The following is a 14,772-nucleotide window of genomic DNA, read 5'->3' on the forward strand; positions in this document are numbered from 1 at the left end:
ATTTATTTTAGGAATATGGATTATGTGAGCACAATAGGCCAGCGGCCATTTTGGTATGTCACAGTAGGAAAAAGGCACAGGTGTAAACTTAATGATGACTGAATTCCATTTAGCTGCTTCAGTTTCAGGGTTCTGGTATTGTCCATGCCAACTCACTGTCATTGCTTCATGAGACACTTAAATAGAAAAGAGCCATCATTAATGTTATTAGTAACACCTGTGATTTTCAATTCAAAAGTCCCTAAATAAACTGAAATAATTTAGGTTTTCAAGGTCAATTTTGACCACGTAAGCATGCAGGACCCAGCTGATGTTGCACTTTAGTTGTAGAAATTGGTGTCAGTGTAGAAACAAAATTCCAAGTGATCAAATTACCAGAAAACAACAACTGATTGCTAATCCACTCTTGTAGATAGATCCATCAAACTAACACATAGCCACAAGGAACACAGTACAGTTGGTGACAGTGAGCATGGTGAAGTAGCATGTGGGACAGTAGAGGAGGATGGGTGCTATGATGCTCCTGTACAGGAAGTGGGAGGTGGGGTGTGACTGAGAGGGCCCTGAGTTTCTGGATGGTGGAGAGCCTCTGCTCACAGCGTTTATGGATGTCGGTAGTGTGATGATCAAAGCTGAGTTTGTTGTCATGGGTGATTCCGAGGTATCACACCATCTCAACTAGTTCACTGTTGATGGAGATGTGGCAGTGGGGGGTACTGGGTTTATTGTGGGTTTCAATGAGGAGTTCTTTAGTCTTGATGACATTCAAGTGTAGGTGATTCTCTGTGCACCACTGACTGAAGTGGGAGATGGAGTGCTGATAGGCCCTGTCGCTCCACTGCCTGTACATGTCCTAACATACTGGATCAGAAATCAAGAGAAACAGGCTTGATTAACATGGATATCATATTATAAAACCTCAGAACTCAGTTTGTCTTTATAGAAGTTTCAGGAACTATAATGTCTCAAAACACTTTTTGTGGCCCTACTGGACACTTTATCTGGACACTTTACTTTATTCTGGTCACTGCACTGTTGTTATTTATCTTATCTTATTTTTACTTTTATTCTTATTCTCATTTTAGCTTTTATATTCTTTACTTATTTGTTATCAAAACAATAGCACCTTCAGACCACAGCAAATTCCTTGTAATGTATGTTACTTGGCAATAAACAGTTTCTGATTCTGATTCTGATTCTGATATAGGAATATTACCTTGAACTGAAGGACGTTCATTGTACTACAAGTGTTGCTGGAGTTTTGGCCTCGTCAAACGGCAGTGTTTTGCCAAACAGTGTAATTATATTCCCTGTAGTAATCCCATTATTCCCCAGTTTTGGCAGTAATCAGGAACGTTTGGACCCCTACTAGATCCCTACTCTTCTACGAAACACTGCCGTTTCCTCTATTGAACTTTTCCCCGGTCCCCCAGGTGCGATATCAGCTGTGACTGTGTGTTTTCTTTTATGCATGGTCAGCAATCAATCAAACAACACAGTAGCTAAATCACTGGAAGTCTCTTATTGTTGACCTACAACTGCTAGCTGTTGAGGACTGCAATTGTCGCTCTTGTTTAAGTGGGGACTTTGAACACACACAACTCTGCTAATTCACAGAGGAATTTCGACAACCCAGACAGAGGACGCACAGAGAAGGGAGTGTTTACTCAGGCCACTTTGCCCGCCTTTTTCTCAGTGTTGGATTCAGTGAGCTGAGGCCACAGAGGAAAGAGAACAATGTGGAAAGCAGCAGTGTTTGTGATCCTGCTGCTAAACATGGATATGCAGGTGAATGGTGGTGTAGATAAGACGAGGGGGTCTGTGGCAGAAAGCTCCAGGCCGGAGAAGAAGACAGAAGAGGCCGAAGCCACCAACGCCATTCCTGCAAGCGGCACTGCTTCTTCAGATTTCTTGGGCAACTTGCTGGTGGTGCCCATGGATGGGAGTCACTGGGTGGGAGTAAAGGCAGTTGCCCAAGAAATCGGTCGCCGTGGACATCGGGTCACCGTGGTGATACCAGAGGTCAACATACGGATGGGTCCCGGGAAATACTACGATACTGTGACCCATCCTGTTCCTTATGACAAGGCTTATATTGACTCTGTCATGTCTTCAAACAAGGACATAATGCAAAAATCTGCACAATCTTTCACGGGCAAGATAAGGAAACGATTCTCACAGATCCAGAGAATTACGCACTTCATCCACATCACTGCAGAGAGCCTCCTGTTCAATGTCAGCCTCATCTCACATCTGGCACAGCAGGTGAGTACAAATATAGAGGTTGAACACAACATCAGAATAAGGTCTTAAATCAAATACAATTCAATACAACGGCCTTGTACGTTATACTGAATTTGTGAGGTATTTTTGGGGGCTGTTGCTGTATTGGATTGTATTATACTATTAAGTGTTGTGTACAAGCCCTGTATTGACTGAAGCTGGGACAGTGGTAGAAGAAATATTCACACAATTTACTTATGTGAAAGTACTGCAAAAATGTGCTTAAAATGGCTCCTGTGATTGATATATTATTATGACATTATTAGATTGTTAATACTGATGCACCAATGTGTAAGAAGCATTTTGTTGTTGCAGCTGGTTGAGGTGGAGATAGTTTTAACAACTTAAACTATATAAATTTACGTTTATCATACTGTGTGTTTTTAATGAGAGAGAAGTACTGTATGTTAATGCAAAAGCAGTGATCCGTCTTATCAGTTGATATGCTTCCCCCCTTCTGTAGAATCACTGCATGACTGTATGTAAATAGAAGAAAAAGTGCTATATTAGTGCAAACTGTTGAAGATTCACCCCCTTCTCCTATTTTTCCTTTGTACCTTTTCACCCTGCAGAAGTTTGATGCCGTCTTAACAGACCCCATGGTGCCCACAGGCTCGTTAATAGCTCGAAAATTAGGTGAGCTCTGCCACACTTAGTTAGCAGCATCTGTGTTCTTATATGTCCGCACAGCTTCTCACCAGTCATCCCTGAATCATTTTCAGGTATCCCCACCATTAATATGCTGAGGGGCATTCCATGTTCCTTGGACTTCAATTCTGCAGGCTGCCCCTCCCCGCCTTCATATGTGCCCCGCTTCTTCACCGGATACACAGACAAAATGAGCTTCAAGGAGAGAGCTGTCAACACTTTGGTTAGCACTTAATGTCCGGACACACACGGACAGGCGCATGCAACGAAGGATGGCTATGTTTTTATTCTGTAAAATGAACTCTTTGTTATGTCATTCAGTTTGGCAATGTAGCGGAACTCCTTAGGGTCTCCCTACTTTACTGTAGGTACATTCAAAGCCATGTAGGTCTTGGTGACCCAGTGAAACATTGACTTCCGTCTCAGCACTGTTAAAATGTAACTGATATAACTGAAATTCTACTTGTTTATTGTTCTGTGGTGCCTCTGACCTGCAGGTGGCTTTACTGGAGCCGATGTTTTGCAAACTACTGTATTGGCACTTTGACCACATAGCCCATCAGTTCCTGGGAGAGGAGGTGGGCGTAACTGAAGTGCTATCAGATTCTGCTATCTGGCTGCTGAGGTAACATGTACAAAGGTTGTATATTGATATATGGGAGAAGAATACACTGATTGACCTAGATTGCCCTATGTAGAAGTACACACGTACTATTACACCGAAAGAAAAATCACATACATATTGTGATACTGTGATTAAACAGGATTGACTTCACACTGGAGGTGCCACGCCCTCTCATGCCTAATATGGTGCTAATTGGTGGAATCAACTGCAACTTGAGAAATCCTCTGCCTGAAGTAAGGCCCATGTGTTTTACATTTTAATGCAGGGAGATGGAGAAAGATAAAGAGAGATGAATATCAGACCCTACTGTGTGTGTGTGTGTTTTTGCAGGATTTGGAGTCCTGGATGTCAGGAGATCATGGGTTTGTGGTGTTCACTCTGGGCACCATGGTGCCAGATCTGCCAGAAGAGACAACCTCTGTCTTCCTGGAAGCCTTCAGACAGATTCCACAGAAGGTACAGGCATATATATATATATATATATATATATATATATGAACATGTATGAAAATGCATTTTAAAATCATACATCAATGCAATAAATGTCACTTCTTTTGATAGGTAATATGGAGGTACACTGGGCAGGTTCCTGACAGTGTCCCAGAAAATGTGAGGATGATGCAATGGGTGCCTCAGAATGACCTGCTAGGTGTGTAAATCCACTGCAACACATCCTGAAATGTGACGTACACTACTCGAAACTGGCCAGTGACACATCACATACTGTAACATCTGGCATCATCACTGTGTGTGTGTGTGCGTGTGTGTGTGTGTTGTGTGTTAGCACATCCTGGAGTTCGTGCTTTCATCACTCATGCTGGCTCACATGGTCTCTTTGAGGGACTGTGTCACGCTGTTCCCATGGTGATGGTGCCAATTTCGGGGGACCAGCCTGACAACGCACAGAAGCTGGCAAGCCGAGGAGTGGGAGTCATGTTGGACATTTTTGCAATCACTACAGAAGGCCTTCTTCAGGCACTGCACGAGGTCATCAATGACACCAGGTGAGGGGTCAGAAGGTCGCTCACAATGTGGTTGGCAGTTATGTCATTAAAAAGATGGTGCTGATGATGATCAAAATATATTTTCATGCCATCTGCTTCACTTTAATGTTGCATCTGTTTACGTCCAGGTATAAAGAGAACGTGCAGAAGCTGTCAGCTCTCCATAAAGACCAACCAGTTGACCCACTTGACCTCTCAGTGTACTGGATCGAATTTGTGATGCGGCACAAAGGGGCAAAACATCTCCGACCTGCTGTCCATGACCTCAAATGGTTCCAGTACCACTGCCTGGATGTAATAGCACTACTGGCTACTGTGGTGCTGGTTTTTGTAATAGTGACAGTAAAATGCTTGAAACTATGCTTCTGTAAACTGAGCAGGAAGAGGAAGCAGGACTAACCTACCTGCTACATTTGAACTTTTACCTCAGCAGCAACACTGCTTTTTAAAGGGAGATTAAAAACTCATCATTATCATTAAAATAATACTGTAAAGAAAAGCTGGTTATGATTTAAAGATGTGACAGAGTGTAGGAAGAATACGGGAAGCCATGGGATCAAAAAGACATTTAATAAACAGAAAATACAGAATATTATTAGACTCCATTATGGATGGGCTTGAGGGGCAATGATGAGCACTAGTGGCCACCCTTCTTTGGTGGGAACAGAGTGTACTCGACAGCCAGAGCAACAGTAAAGGCAGCAAAGCCCCACTTGAATCCTCTCAGCAGCACCTCAGACAGAGTCACAGCCCGAGAGAAGCCGCCCGAGTATCTCCAAGCCTCGTTACTGCAGAGAGGGAGTGAAAGATAGGGAGCAGGGTCAGGAATAAGAATTACTAAAATATCAGCTATACGCCATGTAGGTATAAATACTGACCGTGCCCATGGATCCTTGAGGCCCCTGGCTGCCAGCCTCTGCTGTGTGAACTCCATGGGTGTTCCCTCCACCTTCCACTGCCGCCAGTCTGGCATGGACATCTTGTTGTGGCCGTGGTCACCTCCCATGCTGAAAAATCAGATGCAGATATATGCAAGTTGGCATTGTTTTTTTTTATGCCATTTACCCCTAAGCTTAGTGGTAGACACCTAATTTTGTTAATAAAATAAAATAATAATAATGGCAACAATTTCTCAGAGTTAAAGCAAAGTGAAAATATGACACGCGCAATAATACATAATCCACAAAGGCTCTTCAATCCAGGCCCGAACATGTACGGGGAAGAGAAGTTTTTAAACTGTTACACAAGCTGCATTTCCATACCTGAACCACAAGATAGATGGCAACCTACAAGTGATAACTACTTACTCGTTGGTTTCCATGTTTGTTTATGTCTAGAAATGTACATGTGAAGACAAGCAAATTTTAGTGAACAAAGCGGTGGCTTATTTCTGTCATGTAAATGTGATTATATGTGCAAAAGGCTCATACATTAAAACGATGATTTCATGAGAGGCACAAATGCCAGCTTAGTACATATTAAATAATAATGCTGTAAATGCTTGTAAAGATACACAACTTCATATTACTTCCAAATACATTTTAGTGCTCACTGTATAAGCAGAGACACCTGAAAAACTAGTTGAGGTGGAGATATTTAGCACCTGTCCTTATGGGAGTCAATGTACATGGCTGCTGTCTCTTATGATACACCTGTCTCTTCACATTACACTGGCTCAACACAGATTTTTGGAAAACTGGGATAATTTTAAGTATCTTGGGCTGGCACTGTTTAAGCCTGAAGTCTACCTTTTAGGTGAAAAGTTTAAAATAATACATTTTTCTGAGCAAGACTTATCTCCCACTAGGTGCCACAAACTGTAAGTGCAATGATTCTGGCTGTTGTACTTTAATATTGCTTCACAAGTTGGCCCTAAATCCAAGTTTCTACACTAAAACTAAATCAATCACTAAACAAAACACTCTAATAGTACCCTAATTACAAACCACCAATGATATATCAGAGATGTAATGTCTTTTTTTTTTCTTTTTTAAACATTTGTATTTCATACAAGATTTTGCGAATAAAATTCTATAATTTTAATAAATGACACATTATATTGTGTACTGTTTATATGTTTTAGTTTTGTTGAATTCAATGGTCCAAACCTGCTGTCAAGCAAACCCTGGCACAATTACATAGATTTTTTTATAATGTCGGTGTTGTTAAAGGTGTTATGCTCCTAATAAATACCCAAAGAAACAAACTTATCGCTGCCCTACTGACATTAAGTCGACTAAAGCTCACTGGAGTTAAACGTTATTGAACACTTCATTTGACACGTCTTAAGTTATCAGTGAGTAGCTTTCTTACTCCAATCTGTCATTGGTGACTTATCTAACTTGCCTGCCTAAAATTAACTATTCCATTGTACAAAATGAATCAAAGTGTTGGTTAATGTGTAGACACAACGTTGTGTAGACAGCGTTTCCACAACTAGCATTACGTTAGCTAACGTTAGCTACGTTCTCTCGCTAGATAAATACAATGGCAGCATTTGTTCGAAGGCGCATTATCTACACCTTCATATATATAAATACAGTGTTGTTACTCACTGTGAAAGAGCAACAACAGATGCGTAAGACATGTAAGATTTAATTTTAAAAAACACACTGTACCTGGGTGGTTTGTGTTGACCTCTGTTGCTGGACTAAAAGTTGCGACAGCTAACGTTCTTTTACGGCAAAATGACGGCACAGCATTTGGGACAAAATACCCAAGCTCCTTTTTTAAAGGAGAGGGCGTTTTGACATTTTCCTTTCGTGCAGAACAAAATAATAGCAGTGCAGTACTTTAATGCTACTATACAAGTACAACTGTACGTTTATTTACAGTTGTAATATCAGTTTGTTCATTTACGTAAACTGTAGGGCAGTAGCTGTCTCAGCATTACAAAATAAAATACAATATTACTAATGCACAATTTTTTAAACCCATATATAAATAGTTATTACTGTTCAGGATCACAAGAGATAACTAACTTTTACCCAAATGTAAATAATAATTCAACTATCAATCTGCTTTTAGACTATTTTAAAAGACGTTTTGCATCCACAGATATACATTTAACCACAAAAATACTTTATTAGTCTTTGATTATACAAAGCTTTTTAATTTCAATAACAAAACACTTAACTTGTCTGTTTCCCCTTCAACATTAAAAATTAAAGACATTTTTTCTCACATTCCATGATATGTTATACAAAGATGCATTTTGTAATATGTTTCATTATGATGTTAAAAGTAACAATAACTGTAAATCAAAAACAGTCAATGTAAGGCAATCTTAAACTGGCATTGAAAAATAGTTGCTGTCCCCTGTCATCACAGTAGGAGCCTAGTCCAAGGTCCAGGTTAAAACTAAAGGTGAACATTGTAGGACTTTGAAACCACCCTAGAGACAAATCAATACCCCCCCCCCCCCCCAAAAAAAAAAACCTTTTAGTTTTATTGTTTTGTGTCTGTGTTCTGTTGTTGTTTTTGTCTTTTGTCTCCATTTGTAAAGGACAGTGTAGCAATTGAGTTAAAAAGTACTGTATATTAACTTTTATATAACTTTAATAATAACTTCTGCAGTGATTTCAACAATTTACAAAGGCATTGGAAAAATGATCCAGGAAACTAATCAGACACTCATGTTGCTATTAATTACATATAAATGTCTTGTGTCTTTTACAGTGGTTGTGGTGCCTGATGCAGCTCAAAGTCCGTGATCAGACAATACCACAAAAGGGAATTAGAGTTTGCTTTGTGGTTTGAGCAGGTCCTTCAGAGCGTCCAGGTTGTCCCCCTCTGGAGCTTCAGGCCATGCACTGTGGTCTGGAAACAAACACACAAAATACACAAGAATTTAGTACACTACATAGTATATAGTACTGTATTGTATATAGTATATACTGTAAAGGCCAAAGTGTGGATGCGTTAGCAAGATGTACGCACTGGGTATCTCCCACGCGGAGTGGTACAGACTCTGTCCTGCATCAACCCTCAGGGTGGCTCCAGAGATGTAGGAGGCAGCAGGAGAGAGCAGGAAACACACTGCTGACGAGATCTGAACATAAACAAAAAAAGAGAGAAAAATCACTACTGTCTTGGACAACGCAACAAAGCCACAGACACACAGCACATACTCTACCATATCAATTGCTCTCGATTACCAATTATTTTCTATTTAAAGGGCTTGCCTGCCCACCTGTCACCAAGTCACCCACTGGCTTGACTCCAAGGAACACAACCATTTGTTAATATTGCAGTGTGGGGTTTCTGTCAGTTCTGCCAATCATGATACATGACTTTGTTGTCTAAAATGAACACTACAAAGTCATTAACAGAGTAAGAATTCAGTTTGACTTCCCATTATCATGCAGTTGAACGTGATGGATATCGATTATGACAACTGGACAATTGAATAGGTGATTTTTCTTAAATAAACAGATACTGTGACATTGTTAACAATTGTTTGTGTGTTTATATGTGTATAGCTAGGACTTGTAGGTATAAATAGATACTTTGTTAAGCACTTGAAAATCTCATAAACAACTGATTTTTTCAAATTGCTCTGCATGTGTGTTACTTCCAAGAACACTGCAATGCATGGTTATAATACTTTTTAAGTGCAACAAAGCTGCTCTGAGTTTTGTATTGTAAGTATTGTGGGTGTCACTACATAGTTGCACACCTCTTCTGGTACTCCCAGCCTCTTCGCAGGGCTAAATGGAACAGACATCTTGAAGAGATTTGGTCCAAGCTCCTTGTAGTTCGCCATTGCAGTTTTGGAAAAGATTGTGCCCTGCAGCCAGATGAATGCACAGACTTGAAATTACCACATAATTAAAAGACCTCCAGCTTCTGCGTTAACTCATGACTTGTACTTACAGGTGCAACAGCGTTGACTCTGACTCCTGAGGCTGCCCACTCAATGGCCAAACTCTTTGTTAGGTTGTCCACCGCTGCCCTCGCTGCTCCTGTGTGGCTGTCCGGGAGAGGAGATACAGTGTTTCAACAAAAAGGAAAAGGGGAAAGTGTGTTGTTCATTTACGTGTGAATTAGGTGGGTGGTGCTGCTTACGCCATGCCTGGGAAGCCTTTCCACATATCAGCAATGATGTTGACGATCACACCTCCGTGCTGTTTCATCCATGCAGTGTGGACTGTGTGGATAGAACAGCAACACAACAGTCGCACTGAGCGCTTGACCAAACACAAACTGGACCAGTGTTAGCTGCCTGCATCTTACCCTCCTGGCAGCAGTGGAAGGTTCCAGTCAGGTTGGTGTCTATCACAGCCTTCCAGCCTTTAGAGGACATGTGCTCTGCTGGGCTGCTGAACTGACCTCCTCCGTTGTTCACCAGGAAGTCTATCCTGCCGTACTGCTTCAGCACTGACGATACAAGAGCCTTCACCTGCCGCACAGGGAACCGAAGCAAGACGCCGCAATGAAATCTGTTGATCATCCTGCACTGACAACATGAAGCAGTTTCAGAGGCTGAAGGGGTGTGTGTGTGTGTGTGTGGGCCCACCTCATCCTCTTTTCGGATGTTACATGTTAGAGGAGTGACACAGGCGGGGCTGGAGGGAGGGATCTTCTGTCTCATCTCCTGAGCGGCCGCCTCCAACCTCTCTGCCTTTCTACTGGAGATCACCACACTGCAGCCTGAGGACAAAATAGTTCGCCATAAGTAAAAGAGAGCTGACTGCTGAATAAAAAAGTTATTATGTGGTTATGTGATGTAATTATGAATAAATGAGGTCGCCAGAGTCACTGGCTGACAATGCTCCAAAACAGAGATAAGTTCAAAGCTATGTATTTCACATAGAGAGCTATTAAATGTATTATACTTTTAGGCATATGAAAGTCATTCTTCAGTATTTATTCAGCCATAACAAACTCTCAAGTTAGTGAAATCCGAGGGGGGACCAGAATTCTTCATCCAGGTGTTGCACCAAATTCTGCGACCCATCAGATTCTGTGACCTGATTAGGGTGTTTTTTTCTGCTATATGGCCACGCACTGTAAACGTTTTTATCATGCTGTAACACATACTTGATTTTTATATCTGTTTCAACAGTGTCACGCATTTCAAGGTCTCTGCTTTTCTGACAGTCAGGTCGAAACAGCGACAGGCTTCTATGCGTGTCAAAGTTCACTTGGCTCTTGTTGTCAGTCCGCTGCTGTTCACTTCAAACTGTTCTGCTCTGTGGAAACAAAAATGTCTCTTAACCCAAAAGCACCGCTTCGCTCACCCAGCTCCAGCAGCTCTGCAGAGATAGCTTTACCGATACCGGTCCCTCCACCCGTTACTATCGCAACTTTATGGTTGAACAAGCCCGGTCTGAAAGCGCTCGACGCCGCCATACTTGTTTCTCGACCCTGCTGAAGAAAGGCACGACACTGCGCCCCCCGCTGGACAGTTTACGGCAGTCGGTGTCTCTCACATCGCTGCCATCTTCAGGAATGTTTTGTACATGGTTCGTTTATCGCGATACATATAAACTATACTTTATAATACAATATATATTGTGTTAAATGTTGTAAAGTCAAGTAGTCGATTTCTATGTGTTTTTCATAACTTTAATTGTTACTTATTTAGTCATGGATAGGTCCAGGTGTTAAAAAAGGACACTTTCTTCTATATCTTCATGATACGGCGGACAGTGAGATAGGTTTCATTATCAAGCTTATCAGGTGATGTTACTTATACAACTAAATGGTGGGGTGGCGAACAGTTATTTGTTTCAATATGAATTCCTTTGCACTATTTGTATTGTTTACAATTTACAGGAACATTTGATTTGCAGTCATTGTATGTTGTTGGCCATTACTACTACTACGTTGTTTTTTTAAACTTCTTTGTTCAGCTTTATTTTCAGCTGTGTTGTCTTTTTGTAAATTGTTCTTAGAACTATAACCCTGATTCTACATACTTCTGTGTCGAAGTTAAATAAAGATTTTTTTTAAAAACCTCTGCACTTCTTATTCAAAAGTGCCAATGACAGACTGATGTGACTGAACTGTGATGAGTTGCTACATGTTAACCCGCTTTGTTCTGGTCTCCTGAACGCATCTGAAGTCCATCAAAATGACAGTACATAAAACCCACTCTGTAATAAGCAGTATATATGGGCACAAGTATTTATCAAATGACCATTTATAATTTCAATTAACAAGCATATGTTGCCTTGTTGACCTGTCCAGTGGAATATTTTCACCTTCTGCTCCAGAGTCAGCAGTATAATTTCATTTGCTAGGGATTCCAAACAGGAAAAGGGCACTGTGGCCGAGTAAGATGCAAACTCAAAGAACCCCTTTCTTATCTTGTGGCACCATTACATGCAATTGTACAAAGACAGTTGGAGTGCAACTTTCTCGCTCATGCAGGTTTGGTGAGGCATCTTCTTGTACTTATCGCCCACAAGTTTTGATTTTACCGCTACATTGTAAAAACAGACGTACAAAGACACAAAAAAGAATTCCGCTCCAGACCGCTTTATTTTGATGTTGAGGTCATGTCCAGGTCGGTTAAATTATAGAAAACAAAGTCCCATATCCACCAGTGATCATCGCACTTGGTTTACTGGTCCTTCAATTCCTTCAGCCTCCTGATGGCGGACTTGACTGTGACAGCGGAAGTTGTGCTGCAAAAGACAAAACATTGCTTATTACTAATGCATGCATTTTAACGACTACTCATAACTCCCATAGCCAGAGATTCCCCTACACATTTCCATGACCACAGAACGTCCGTTTATCAGGAGGTTTTCTTCCCTTAATCTAGAAAACTTAACACAAATGTATAGAAAAACTGTTTGCACTTGTCATGCAAATAGATTTATTATTATTCATTCTGGTGGTTTATTTATTGGCCATTTGAATGGAAATGAGACGAAGCAATCCCGCCAGTGCCAGTGTTTTCGCTTTGAATAAACACATTAGTTTGTCAAATATGACTTTCTCCTCAATAACACACTTAGCTTCAACTCAAGGAAATGGAAAGCCCTCTACTCTCAGCCTTAAATTCAAAGAACCTGTGAACACCTTCATAAACAGTATTCAGGAAAAAAGCTTTACAGATAACAACCCCCAACGGTAAATCTGCAATCACAGAAATGCTTCATTTGAAAGCTCTGTGGTTCTCTCTTGTCATTGCTCAATGGAATATGTTGCTTGTAGGTTGCTTGGTGGTGGATTGGCAAAGCCATACAACCGTCACTTTTCATAATGTGGTCTGGCAAGGACATGGCTATTTTGTTTCAATTAGGCTTTATACTGGATGATTTACAGTTCTCTCCAATGACAATCTTGAACCCTAATAACTGGACAAACGTGCTGTTCCCTGGGCTGTCATCACTTTTTACTTCCAATTTTTAAATTGAAAATTGTTCTGGAAAAGTCAGATGTCCCCAAAATATCAAACAAGGGAAGAAATTTACCATGTTGGCACAGGCTTCATATTTACAAAACCCCTTGGAAAAAAAATAGTTGAGAAAATCTGAATGGGCTGATTCAATTCTGTAGAAATTGGTTTCAGACAAATGGTAAATAGTTTACACGTCCCAGTTAGGCTGTGTGAGATTGATTTGTTGGTGTGATGAAATGGGCTGTGATTGGGTAGCGAAAAGGGCACTTTATTAGCCAAAAATAAGTTCTGTGAACAGATTTCAGATACTTTGACCATCTAGCTCTTAACAGCTAGCCTATTATTTTTTGCATGAACTAAACAGGCTAATCACTAACTGACATTAAATTGAGATACCATCAGTTCCAGCTCTCTAGATGAAAACGACCTGTATAGCTGCTTGCTCCGGGGATACGCTGCTGTGTTTTGCCCTTTTACTGTCAAACAACGCAACAAACCCCAGCCAAACCAAAATTACTTTTAAAAACAACATATACACAGCAATCATTTAAGTTTGGGTGTCTACATGTTTCCAGATGGAGCTGGATGGTAGAATTACAGCAAGGCAAAATGAAAACCTACTTGTAAATCCAGGCGCCTCCAGCCACCGTTTTCCTGCAGGACCCACAGTGCCAGATACCAACAGCCCTCCTCTTCATCTTGGTCTGTCGATATAAATTTAGCAAGTTAGTAACAGTTACGAAATGGTATCTTGTCCAGACACAACATCCAAACACTAAAATCTGTGCCATCTGCCCAGTGTCCCTTCACATCAGTACATACATTGAATAGGCACACTACATTTGGCGTACGATCATGAATTATTTACAACAACACAGTCTTTTCATGAGTCCTATGGTTGTCCTTACCTTGCCACAGAAAGAGCAGGTGTATTTTGCATGCTGGGAGATTTCGATTTTCTTCACCATCTTCCTCAGCGACGCACCATAACGCGTGCCATATTTACCAACGATCCCCACCTTCTTGGTACGCTTGGCCTGTGGACAACATACAATACCATGAAACAATATGCACCGTTAATGCAGATGTACAAACAGTAACCACTTCTGTCGTACTGGGTTAATGCTGACGTCTTCCACTTAACTTTCAAAACAGTGCTATTGCTACGGGATTAAAATGTTCTTCCAGGATATCCAAATACTCCAGATAACCCAGTACACAGAGCCAGTCTGAGAATAAAAATTTGATAGCCGAATGTGAAGTATGTTCAACACACGTTTTATTTATGCCAGTCAGCTGCACCAGCCGTAGAGCCAGCGTGAATGAAATCCTGTCACCAGTGGTGTAACTAGCTAGCCTACACAAGCTTCCCCTTAGCAAGCTAGCCACATAGGTATGCTAACTTAAACCAATTCAACAACCCTAAATCAAGACATAAAACATGCTACATTGCTTTACTAAAAAACTGCGGGTCCTCTAAACCAGCACGGAATTATGGATTTAACGACCGACAGCAAGCTAATGTGACTAGCCCGCCCGGTACTTCGGAGTACGTGAGTATAGCAATGGTGGCAGCCATTTCTGTCTCAATGGGACATGAAAACATCGTTTTAGCTATCGACAAAATCATAAAACCAACGCAAATAACGCTCGGGTCTAATAAACGAGGACACCACAAAGCATCCCAATATGTGATTGTATCAGTTATAGCACAGAAAATGTTAGATTGACACGGATTAGAAAGGGGACATTGTGGGCTCACCATCGTTTCAGTGGAGACGTAGGTCCAAAGAGGGATTGCTTACCGCGCAGGCGCGATTTACACACTCGTTCACGCTGCATTGTGGGACTTTGAG

General features: G+C 41.1%; 4 protein-coding genes across 5 annotated transcripts; 1 reads left to right on the top strand and 3 right to left on the bottom strand.

Moving 5' to 3' along the window:
- Positions 1–1,737: 1,737 nt before the first annotated feature.
- Positions 1,738–4,959, top strand: LOC139296065 (UDP-glucuronosyltransferase 1A1-like). Its single transcript, XM_070918349.1, has 9 exons — positions 1,738–2,265; positions 2,856–2,919; positions 3,006–3,154; positions 3,429–3,556; positions 3,696–3,789; positions 3,887–4,012; positions 4,118–4,205; positions 4,341–4,560; positions 4,689–4,959. The coding sequence occupies exons 1-9, from the start codon at positions 1,738–1,740 to the stop codon at positions 4,957–4,959; spliced, it is 1,668 nt and encodes a 555-aa protein (XP_070774450.1).
- Positions 4,960–5,109: 150 nt separating this feature from the next.
- On the bottom strand, positions 5,110–7,248 carry ndufb3 (NADH:ubiquinone oxidoreductase subunit B3). 2 transcript variants are annotated; one of them, XM_070919477.1, is made up of 3 exons: positions 7,179–7,248; positions 5,439–5,567; positions 5,110–5,348 (listed from the first exon to the last, which is right to left on the bottom strand). In XM_070919477.1, exons 2-3 carry the CDS (start codon positions 5,564–5,566, stop codon positions 5,198–5,200), a joined length of 279 nt encoding a protein of 92 aa, XP_070775578.1. In that variant the 5' UTR covers position 5,567; positions 7,179–7,248; the 3' UTR covers positions 5,110–5,197. The 2 variants fall into 2 exon arrangements, with proteins under 2 accessions (XP_070775578.1, XP_070775579.1); XM_070919478.1 differs by lacking the exon at positions 7,179–7,248 and having other exon boundaries at positions 5,439–5,578.
- A 728-nt stretch (positions 7,249–7,976) lies between these two features.
- On the bottom strand, positions 7,977–10,914 carry pecr (peroxisomal trans-2-enoyl-CoA reductase). The gene is made up of 8 exons (XM_070919456.1): positions 10,803–10,914; positions 10,079–10,212; positions 9,796–9,961; positions 9,628–9,709; positions 9,436–9,532; positions 9,239–9,349; positions 8,500–8,611; positions 7,977–8,379 (listed from the first exon to the last, which is right to left on the bottom strand). Exons 1-8 carry the CDS (start codon positions 10,912–10,914, stop codon positions 8,297–8,299), a joined length of 897 nt encoding a protein of 298 aa, XP_070775557.1. The 3' UTR covers positions 7,977–8,296.
- Positions 10,915–12,029: 1,115 nt separating this feature from the next.
- Positions 12,030–14,724, bottom strand: rpl37a (ribosomal protein L37a). Its single transcript, XM_070918910.1, has 4 exons — positions 14,679–14,724; positions 13,825–13,953; positions 13,538–13,620; positions 12,030–12,194 (listed from the first exon to the last, which is right to left on the bottom strand). Exons 1-4 carry the CDS (start codon positions 14,679–14,681, stop codon positions 12,131–12,133), a joined length of 279 nt encoding a protein of 92 aa, XP_070775011.1. The 5' UTR covers positions 14,682–14,724; the 3' UTR covers positions 12,030–12,130.
- Between the last annotated feature and the right edge of the window lie 48 nt (positions 14,725–14,772).

This window comes from Enoplosus armatus, chromosome 14 (assembly GCF_043641665.1).
Source record: "Enoplosus armatus isolate fEnoArm2 chromosome 14, fEnoArm2.hap1, whole genome shotgun sequence".
NCBI lineage: Eukaryota > Metazoa > Chordata > Actinopteri > Centrarchiformes > Enoplosidae > Enoplosus > Enoplosus armatus.

Coding starts and splice junctions, on each gene's coding strand:
- ndufb3 (XM_070919477.1), bottom strand. CDS start 5,566: ATGGGAGGTGACCACGGCCACAACAAGATGTCCATGCCAGACTGGCGG. Junction 5,349..5,438: donor CTCAAGGATCCATGGGCACG/GTCAGTATTTAT, acceptor CCCTCTCTGCAG/TAACGAGGCTTGGAGATACT.
- rpl37a (XM_070918910.1), bottom strand. Junction 13,621..13,824: donor CCTGCTCTTTCTGTGGCAAG/GTAAGGACAACC, acceptor TTATATCGACAG/ACCAAGATGAAGAGGAGGGC. Junction 12,195..13,537: donor GGAGGCGCCTGGATTTACAA/GTAGGTTTTCAT, acceptor TGTCTTTTGCAG/CACAACTTCCGCTGTCACAG.
- LOC139296065 (XM_070918349.1), top strand. CDS start 1,738: ATGTGGAAAGCAGCAGTGTTTGTGATCCTGCTGCTAAACATGGATATG. Junction 3,557..3,695: donor TCTGCTATCTGGCTGCTGAG/GTAACATGTACA, acceptor GTGATTAAACAG/GATTGACTTCACACTGGAGG. Junction 4,561..4,688: donor GAGGTCATCAATGACACCAG/GTGAGGGGTCAG, acceptor GTTTACGTCCAG/GTATAAAGAGAACGTGCAGA.
- pecr (XM_070919456.1), bottom strand. CDS start 10,914: ATGGCGGCGTCGAGCGCTTTCAGACCGGGCTTGTTCAACCATAAAGTT. Junction 9,710..9,795: donor CTTCCACTGCTGCCAGGAGG/GTAAGATGCAGG, acceptor CTATCCACACAG/TCCACACTGCATGGATGAAA. Junction 9,533..9,627: donor AAAGGCTTCCCAGGCATGGC/GTAAGCAGCACC, acceptor TCTCCCGGACAG/CCACACAGGAGCAGCGAGGG.